The 10977-nt window shown below is 32.5% G+C and overlaps 1 protein-coding gene across 1 annotated transcript in view; it reads right to left on the bottom strand.

Moving 5' to 3' along the window:
* Window positions 1–10745, bottom strand: part of chm (CHM Rab escort protein) — an 84291-nt gene extending 73546 nt beyond the window's left edge. The window contains exon 1 of the mRNA XM_073824594.1: window positions 10683–10745. Coding sequence (XP_073680695.1) covers window positions 10683–10734 — 52 coding nt within the window. The 5' untranslated portion in view covers window positions 10735–10745. The remainder of the gene's footprint in view (window positions 1–10682) is intronic.
* Between the last annotated feature and the right edge of the window lie 232 nt (window positions 10746–10977).

Consider the following 10977-nt stretch of genomic DNA (forward strand, 5'->3'; position numbering starts at 1 on the left):
ATTACAAACTAATTAACTAATTAAATTATTTTTTCATGAAATAATTTTATAATTTTAAATTAATATTTATTATACAATGTTACCATATAACTATTTTTATTACAGTACAAAATGTTTTTTTTCATTATGATCATTAAAAATTACAGAAGGAAATTATGCTTAAATATATACACTGTAAAAAATGGAACAATTGTGCAAAAAAAACATTTTTTACTTCTTTTAAAACAGGGCATTTAAAAAAATAAAATAATAACTTTTTTTAAATAGTTTAACATTGGTTTTGTGAGATTTACTCATAAATCAATCTGCTTTAAAAAATAAAAAAAATTGTGAAGTCGTGGAATCGAGCATTGTTGTTAAAAAGTATATAAATGTAATTTTTTTTTTTTAGAAAATGACAGACCATTTCGCTAGATAAGACCCTTATTCCTTGGCTGGGATCGTTTAGAGCCCTTTGAAGCTGCATTAAAACTGCAACCCGCTGACCACCATTGAAGTCCACATATGGAGAAAAATTCTGGAATGTTTTCCTCAAAAACCTTAATTTCTTTTCGAATGATAAAAACAATAAATAAAAAAATGATCAAAATGGATTTGAAAACAGAAATTAAAACCATGTTCCTCATTAAAGAGGTCTATTCAAGTAACTGTATGAATTGCATTTTTACGTATAACCGCTTAAAATGTAGCGAGTGTCATCGTTGTCCTAAATGAAATCTGGAGGTATGTCTAACAGAAAAACATCAAGTTTCAAAGTCATAAACCCCGTTACAACGATCACTGACAATCTACTAGCAGTCTGTGACTATGACGCCCATTGGAGGTCCTACTAACAATCAATTCCACACTAATGCTCAAGGGCCATGAGAAATCAATCACCTGAAAAGAGCACAGGGATATCTGTGAAGGTGTTCTGTAATCACATGACTGCTAATAGAGGCTATTCAAGCTAAAGGCACATGGGGTCCAAGCAAGATGAATAGTTACATTAACCCAGGCTCAAAGAGCGGGCCGGTGAAATGGCTGGCTTGTTTTCTTCATTGCTGCTCTATTAGCGGCAGGTGAGGGAACAGCTCTGATATGAGATGAACTAAACGCGCATCTCAGTCAGGCCTGTCAGCCAATGATTGCTGAGCCTGTAACAATGCTCTTCAGTAGAGTCTTGCACCTTCACATTGTCTGCATGCTTTAGCCTCTACAGCTGCTGTGCTTCAATATACATTAATCATGAAATACTGTTAAATACGGTTACCGTTTGGACTTTTACCAGCTGGCAGAATATCTGTCGGTACATTAGCGCATTCTAATGTGCGGGTAGCGGCAGCTCCAGACAAGAGCTTATATCTTATTGGTTGTTGAGCAGTCAAAAGATTGGTACAGTAAGATTTTTTATGTTTAAAGTACAGTACAATTTTGAAATATTTTTCTAATTAAAATAACTATTTTCTATCTGAATATATTTTAAAATATAATTTGTGATTTCAAAGCTGAATATTTAGCATCATTACTCCAGTCACATGATCCTTCAGAAATCATTTTAATATTCTGATTTGCTGCTCAAGAACATTATTATGTTGAAAACAACTAAGAGTTTTTGTTAGGTTTCTTTGATGAATTGAAAGTTCAGAAGAACAGCATTTATCTGAAATAGAAATCTTTTGTAACATTATAAATGTCTTTATCATCACTTTTGGTCAATTTAAAGCAACCTTGCTAAATAAAAGTATTCATTTCTAAAATTTCTTTCCCAAAACATCAGCATATTAGAATGATTTCAGAAGAATCATGTGACACTGAAGACTGGAGTAATGATGATGAAAAATCAGCTTTTATTTTAAAATAAATTCAAATAGAAAGCAGTTATTTTAAATAGTAATTTTTTTTTACAATATTACTGATTTTGCTGTATTTTGGATCAAATAAATGGCTTGGTGAGCAGAAGAGACTTTAAAAAAAAAACATTAAAAATCTTACCGTTCAAAAACTTTTGACTGGTAGTGTACTTAAATTATTTATAGAATTAAATGTACTTATTTTTTCATTAAATTGGTTTATAGTTGTAGAGTTATCTTTACAATGTTACTATATTATTGTTTGAAATTACAGCACAAAACGCTTTTGCGTTATGATATGTGCTTGAATATATGCACTGTAAGGAAAAATCCTAATGATCCTAAAACAGGCTTTATTTTCTTTGAGCAAAATATAACTTCATTTTTTATGAAGAAGAGAAGTTTTAAGAGAAGTTCTACAGAGGTTTAATGAGATTCACTCAAATCTTTTTTTTACAGCTAAGAAGAATTAATTACAGTTGGTAAATTCTCATCTCAGGTCATTGCCACATGTGGAGTTTATTTTAGACCCAAGAGTAGGGGACAGTTATGGCCTCAAGCTTTGTATGAACAGGTTGCAGCTTTTACATTAGCTGAGAAGGTGAATGTCCAAAATGTACTTTTCAAATTTCCAAAAACATTCTACATTTTTCAGAAAAACAAAAATGTGGAAAAACTGTAAGAAACTAATTCAAATAGGCAAAACACCAGTTTAACTGGTTACCAACAGTCAAACAATTTCAGCTTGCATTCGGCTGCCATGTATTTTTTTTCTGAAAATGATTCCTGCAAGTTCAGCAATACAATACTGGTTTTCCATTTCAGAGGAACCAGGACGCAATACAAGGTTCACACTTGTGCTCCATATACAATTACAATTATAAACAGATTTTTCATGTACAGTGAGGGAAAAAATTATTTGACCCCCTGCTGATATTGTACGTTTTCCTACTGACAAAGAAATTGTCAGTCTATAATTTTAATGGTAGGTTTATTTCAACAGTGAGAGACAGAAAAACAACCAAAAAATACAGAAACGCATTTAAAAAAAAGTTATAAATTGATTTGCATTTTAATGAGTAAAATAAGTATTTGACCCCTTCGCAAAACATGACTTCGTAATTGGTGGCAAAACCCTTGTTGACAATCAGACATTTCTTGTAGTTGGCCACCAGATTTGCACACATCTCAGGAGGGATTTTGTCCCACTCCTCTTTGCAGATCCTCTTAAAATCATTAAGGTTTCGAGGCTGACGTTTGGCATCTGAAACCTTCAGCTCCTTCCACAGATTTTCTATGGGATTAAGGTCTGGAGACTGGCTAGGCCACTCCAGAACCTTAATGTGCTTCTTCTTGAGCCACTCCTTTGTTGTCCTGGCCATGTGTTGTGAGTCACTGTCATACTGAACAACCAATTTTCAATGCCCTGGCTGAGGGAAGAAGGTTCTCACTCAAGATTTGATGGTACATGGCCCCGTCCATGGTTCCTTTGATGCGGTGCAGTTGTCCTGTCCCCTTAGCAGAAAAACACCCCCAAAGCATGTTTCCACTTTCATGTTTGACGATGTGGATGGTGTTTTTGGGGTCATAGGCAGCATTCCTCCTCCTCCAAACATGGCGAGTTGAGTTGATGCCAAAGAGCTTGATTTTGGTCTCATCTGACCACAACACTTTCACCCAGTTCTTCTCTGAATCATTCAGATGTTCATTGGCAAACTTCAGACGGGCCTGTACTTGTGCTTTCTTGAGCAGGGGGACCTTGCGGGCACCGCAGGATTTCAGTCCTTCACGGCGTAGTGTGTTACCAATTGCTTTCTTGGTGACTATGGTCCCAGCTGCCTTGAGATCATTGACAAGATCCTCCTGTGTAGTTCTGGGCTGATTCCTCACCATTCTCATGATCATTGAAACTCCACTTAGTGAGATCTTGCATGGAGCCCCAGACTGAGGGAGATTGACAGTTATTTTGTGTTTCTTCCATTTGTGAATAATTGCACCAACTGTTGTCACCTTCTCACCAAGCTGCTTGGCGATAGTCTTGTATCCCATTCCAGCCTTGTGTAGATCTACAATCTTATCCTTAACATCCTTGGACAGCTTTTTGGTCTTGGTCATGGTGGAGAGTTTGGAATCTGATTGATTGCTTCTGAGGACAGGTGTCTTTCGCGCGAGTTCAAAAATCTGAACTTTGGCGAAAATTCGCGCCGCGTTAACCAATCAGGAGCTTGCTCTAGTAGTGACGGAGGCAGAAATCCGAAACAACAATGGCGGACAAAATCACCGTTGCTGTCTGTGGTTCCTCGGAGCTGTACGATACATCTTTGGACTTTTGTAGAAACAGGAATAAAAGGGATCTTGCTAGGAATAAAGTGAGTGAAGAGGTCGGACAATCTGGTTAGTTTTAAAAAACGCTCTTTACTCAATTTGACCTAAATATACATACATATTGAGACTACAAGCAAGCTAAAGCTGGCAAATTGAGCTCATTCACCTATTTTACAACTACTTTCCCGCTGACGAGTGGCAGAAGCCCCTCCCTTGCCGCAAATTCGCGTCTGTTGTGAAGAAAATGTAACGCGCGAATGACGCAAATTTTACCGCGCGAATGGCGCGAGTAAACTCAAATGTTCAAGCGTTCAACTACGCGCGAATAGCGCGTTTTTTCCGCACAAGTCGCGTCCGGTGTGAACGCACCTTAAGAGAGTGCTCCTAATCTCAGCTTGTTACCTACATAAAAGACACCTGGGAGCCAGAAATCTTGCTGATTGATAGGGGATCAAATACTTATTTCACTCATTAAAATGCCAATCAATTTATAACTTTTTTGAAATGTGTTCTTCTGGATTTTTTGTTATTATTCTGTCTCTCGCTGTTAAAATAAACCTACCATTAAAATTATAGACTGATCATTTCTTTGTCAGTGGGCAACGTACAAAATCAGCAGGGGATCAAATAATTTTTTCCCTCACTGTATGGAACCATCTTCCATTCTCTCTGCAGTTGATTTACAGGCAGTATATCAGAGTACACTGCTGGGAAAAATGGTGCAAGTGATAGGACTTTCACATAAAGAAATTACCATTGCCAAGGGTTAAAATAACCTATTATAACATATTATATTATGTACTATATGTATTATATTATGTTTATGAAAATAATTAAGTACTTTTTAATAATTATTTTTTACATTTAAAATAGATTTAACTCTAGATTTAACTTTATTGCATTTTAAATCCATTTAACTTCATATATTTTCAATATAAATGTATTCAAAATTTATGAATTCCATACATCCAAAATGTAAATGAGTTTGTTTCTTTGTTGTATCTGTGCATATTTCTTTCCTGATTCAGACAAAAAGGATTTTATTTTAATCACTGAAAAAGCAATATTATCCATAGACTAGTATTTTAGGAACAGACTGAAGTTAAAAATGCCTTAATGATGGATTTGTTTCTTACAAACAAGCAGCTTTTCACTTCACAAGATGTTAACTGATAGACTGGAGTTGTGTGGATTACTTGTGAATTATTGTAATGTTTTTATCAGCGGTTTAAACTCTTATTCTGATGGCACCTATTCACTGCAGAGGATCCATTGATGAGCAAGTGTTGCAATGCTGAATTTCTCCAAATCTCATTTACAAAAAGTAATCCACAGCTTGGATTAGTTTTTGGGTGAACTATTCTTTTAACAAACAGAACTTTTATTAACTGTTTATGATGTCTTTTTCAGGTACCTTTTAACTCTATTTTGGCTTTGTTGCAAGTCTGCATTCATTTGTACATTAAAAAACACATGCCTGATTCAAGCAGGGGGTCTTAAAAATGGTCTTTAATTTTAAGTTAAATTGTGCTTCGTGGGTAGGCTATAATGTCCACTAGAAAGTTAAAAATGATCAGTGTTAAGTAAATTATTTTAAATTGTTGTTTTGTAATTGATTTAGTTCTTTTAAAAGCAAGACAAAACTGTAAAAAGCACATTTTGGCTATTTAATTTATGCAATGGGAAAAAAATGGCAAAATGCATGGGGAAAAAAACATGAAAAACCGTAACAAATATTAACTAATAGTTATCACCTTACTTACCCAGTTGATTGATTACTTTGATAATTGCAAACATTTTTTGTATTACAAGTTTTCTAAAATGTTAAATTTAAATATGCAAATGAGGCATTATTTAATGAAATATGCACTAATTTGCATACATTTCTAGTACAAAAATCTAAACCCTGGATGAAGTCAGTTTAAAAATTCTTGTTACATTTTTTTGATATATTAGAGTCAAATGTTTTTACTGAGGCAATTTTGTGTATCTCATTTCGTCACAACATAAAACTAGAACAGGCAGAAAATGATCGATTTTTTACAGTTTTTTGGGGAATAAAGTGTTGTATAAAATCAAGCAAATTATATATGAACAAATCCCTCGGTAAAAACCTTCAGGATATAGGCAGGTATAAAAATGTAAAGTTTGGTGTGTGTAAAGGTTACTGAAGTGGAGATTTATGGCTCAAGTGTAGAGGAAAAAACTCATTTTGAGAAAACGGCCTTTAAAAATATGAAATATATTTGAAGAATATGAAAGAAATGCTTAACAGTGTTTTTTTGGTGGTTTCTTTCCACTAGTCTGAAAAAACACTTTATGAAAAACCAAAACGTCCAAAATCTCAAACTTGCTATGTGCATGAAAAAACAGCAAGTACCTTTTAACTCTATTTTGGCTTTGTTTAAAATAAATTGAGAATTTCCCTGCATTGTTTGAGTTCATTTTGGGGTTTAACATCTCTAAAAGATATATTAAAAAAAAACATATTCGAGAGATCTGTATTCTGTAGATATCAGACATTAAAGTTTCATATCAAACAGAAGGTCTTGAGATGTTCTTTAGCTTTCTACAGGAGCTGATTCTGGAAGTCATCCATTGAACCCGATTAGCTCCACACTATACCAGCTGCAGGAAAATAACCTGAAGCCAGGGGGAATTTCAGTTTGCTGGTTTGTTCTTGATTATTCTATTTCACTACGGGCCTCTGAGCCAAACAATATAAAAAATGAAAAGGTCCACAGGCATCTGCTCCCAACACAGCAGACCCTGAGCGCGGACTCTCCGGGGACAGCCGGGTCAGGTGCGAGTCCACCGGCTGACGGGGCGCGACCGACGACAACGCAGTCCTTCACACAGGGTCTAGCAGGCATCATTATGGGGGCGGCAGTATTCATTAACAACTGCTCCCTGTCCATATCCTCATTTGTGCCCGTATCCAGCAGCAAAAACGGGGGTAACTAGGGAGTCTGGGACAAGCACGCTTGTCTGAGCAACCTTGACACGGAACGGAGTCTGAGCAGAAATAGTCCAAGCTGTGAGTGTCCCCGTGTCACCGGTTGCCTTGGGACCAACTGGCTCTGGTGGTTTTGCATGAGCGGAACCAGAAGTGGGCCAGATATATTCATTTGCACACCATCAATCACAGCACGAGAACGTTGCTCTTAGCCATCGTACTAACCCCTCTTTTCTTTTCCTTTTTTTTACCCATCTACCTCTCCTCCCTGTTGTGAAGAACAATGCCCTGCACCGGGGAGTAACTTCATCTCCTGCTGGCTTCAGCACTGTCCTGAGGATCTGGCCTGCATATAAACACACTTCTGCGCTTTGAATGAGGACACTAGAGAGAACGAGGACAGCACCGTTCCAGGGGTCTCGCTCTGCACCACACAGTCCAGTAAAGTATCCGCCCTCCAGGGGGTCCGCAGCACAAACCTACAGTTTAATGCTGGGTTTGAAGCAGGTCACAGAGTCAGGGTCAGCTCCAGTTCTGTTAAATGACAAACTGGTTTATGTGCACTAATTTAGAGCACTGCTGCACTCAATAAAGTAGGGCTAAACTCTAGACCAGGCCAGGGAATGTTAAACTAGAAGTGTCCACTGTAAAAGTCACTGTGCGTTCTTGGTTGGTAGTCAGAAGGTTCTGGTTTGATCCCTGTAAGTCCAAGGCATCACCGTTGTGCTCTACACCTAGATTACCACAAGGGAGGTGTTTTTGTAATAAGTGTACTGCAAGTTGCTCTGAATAAGAATTACTTAATATAAAATATTACTTAACACTAAATATAAAATATTTAATATAAAAACTGACTTTGATTTTAGTTAAATTATTAGATGTTTGTGGCTTGTAGCAATATTCTATTAAATTATCAAATTAGTTTTATTATTATTAACAAAACTAATATTATACCAAAATATGAGTATTCATATTATTAATCATTGTAACGACAAAAAGTTGTTATTAATAATAACTATTGTAATAATTATATTATTATTATTATTATTATTATAATTAATAATATTTATTGTTAATTACAAGTGTTCATAAAATTATTATTGTTACCCATATGCTTTAGATTTGTTTTGACAGACAACAAATAATTAGCTAGATTAACAAAATTGTTATTAATATGTTTATTTTTTGTATTAACTGATGTAAATAATGAAGGTTAATAATATTTATTATTATTATTATTATTACTCATATGCTTTGGATTTGTTTTATGCAGACAACAAAAAATTAACAAGATTAAAATTGTTTTTGTCAAAAAATTTTATCATAAATAAGTGTTAACCATAATAATAATAATATTAATTATATTATTATTATTATATTACCTATATGATTTAGAATTGATTTATACAGACAACAAATGATAAACAAGATGGTATTAACAAAATGATTATTTTTTAAATAATTATTATTACCAATTGTTGTACATATTAAGTGTTAATGATAAAAAATATGATTTATGTTATGTATAATAATTATGTTATTTTTGTCATAATTTATGTAAATAATGAGTGTTAATAATAATATGTATTATTATTATTATTACTACTCATATGTTTTGGATTAGGTTTTTTAGATAACAAAAAATGAACAAATCAGACAACAATGTCGCTATTAAAATGATTGTTTTTGTAACAGATTTTGTAAATAAGTGATAACAATATTATTATTATTATTATTATTATTATTATTATTATTATATTACCTATATGCTTTAGATTTGATTTACACAGACAACAAACAATAAACAAGATGGTGTTAAAATTAATATTTTTAAAATAGTAACTATTACCAGTTGCTGTACATATTAAGTGTTAATGATAAAAAATATTTTCCTGTTATGTGTAGGCAAATAATTATGTTATTTTTGTGAATTTACATAAATACTGAGTGTTAATAACAATATTTATTATTATTACTACTGTATTATTATTATCACAAAAATAATAAGATAGACAAAATTGTTATAAAAATGATTATATTGATTGTTTTTGTAATACATTTTGTAAATAAGTCTTAACAATAAATATTTTTATTATTATTATAATATTACCTGTATGCTTTATATCTGATTTACAGACAACAAACAGCAAAAAAGATGGTGATAATAAATTAATATTTTTAAAACAATTATTATTACCAATTGTTGTACAAAATATTTTTTTTATGTTATGTGTAATAATTGTTATTTTTGTCATAATTTACGTAAATGATTAGTGTTAATAATATTTATTATTTTATTATTATTACTCATATACTTTAAATTTGTCTTATGCGGACAAAAAAACATTAACAAGATAGATAAAGTTGTTATTAAAATGATTGTTTTTGTAATTAAGTTTTGTAAGTCCTAACAATAATATTTATTATTATTTTTATTATATTACCTATATGCTTTAGATTTGATTTACACAGACAACAAACAATAAACAAGATGGTGTTAATAAAATTAATATTGTTATTACCAACTGATGTACATATCAAGTGTAAATGATAAAAAAAATGTATGATATGTGTAATAATAACTGTTATTTTTGTCATAATTTATGTAAATAATAAGTGTTGATAATAATAATAATAATAAAATTATAAAGCTTATTAAAGTCATTAAAATTATTGTTTTTGTAATAATTTTTGTAAATAAGTGTTAATAATAATTTATTATTATTATTATTATTATTATTATTATTATTATTATTATATTACCTATATGCTTTAGATTTGATTTATACAGACATAAACAATAAACAAGATGTTGTTAATAAAATGATTACTTTTTTAAAATAATTATTATTACCAGTTGTTGTACACATTAAGTGTTGATAATAATAATTATTATTATTTGCAGATACATCAGATTTGAAGAATGTTTTTACACAGTAAGGCAACTACAACTAGTAATTAATATAAACAATTAAAATAAACAATAAAATAATAGGCACTGAATGTGTTATTTGTGTTAATAATTCATGTTAATAATAAAATAATTAATTTTTTTTTAATTGTTTTATATTTGTGATGTCGAATACTACTACTACTACTACTACTACTACTAAATCATATTATTTAAATAATATGTCAATTATATTATATGTAGCTATTTGAATTCACACAGAATTCAACACATAAACACAATGCAGAACAGCAAAGTCAGTGTTGCTCTATTACTGTCTCCAGCTCATCTGTGATTCAGCATCTGATTCATGACAAGCCTAAGTCAAACATTATTCTGGGATTTCTTTTGCTTTTTCTTACAGTTTCGCTCATATCAGACAATCCAGCAGTCAAACGACTGCCAGAACAAATATATAAATGCCATTCTTCATCATACATGTCAAAAACACAGCCCCATTAGCTTTTGCGTTCATATGTCGCTGTCTGTTTCACATGTCCGTAGCAAAACACAGAGACTGTCATTCTACACTCTCCTTTAACACAGCCATACCAGGCACAGAAAACACACTGTAGCGCAAACCATTCAAAATTATGATATCAATGTTGATATTTCGTACCTGTTCCGAGAATGACAACATCAAATTGAGAAGGGAGATCCTCCGCAGCCATCTTGAAACTACACACTGTCACGTGACACGCTATAGCGTGACGTACACTTTTTATGACCTAAAACATACAGATTTAAACAGACAGTAGCCAAAATGCACACAATATCTTTTCAGAACAGAAGTACGTCATATATAAAAAGAAAGAAGAAAAAAAAAACATTAAAAGCTATTCAGGCATTGTTGACATTTTTCAGAGGTCTCACATTCTTTGATTTCCTCTTAAGCGTAATAACTCATTAGAAAG

Source organism: Garra rufa, chromosome 19 (assembly GCF_049309525.1).
Source record: "Garra rufa chromosome 19, GarRuf1.0, whole genome shotgun sequence".
In the NCBI taxonomy this organism is placed as follows: Eukaryota; Metazoa; Chordata; class Actinopteri; order Cypriniformes; family Cyprinidae; genus Garra; species Garra rufa.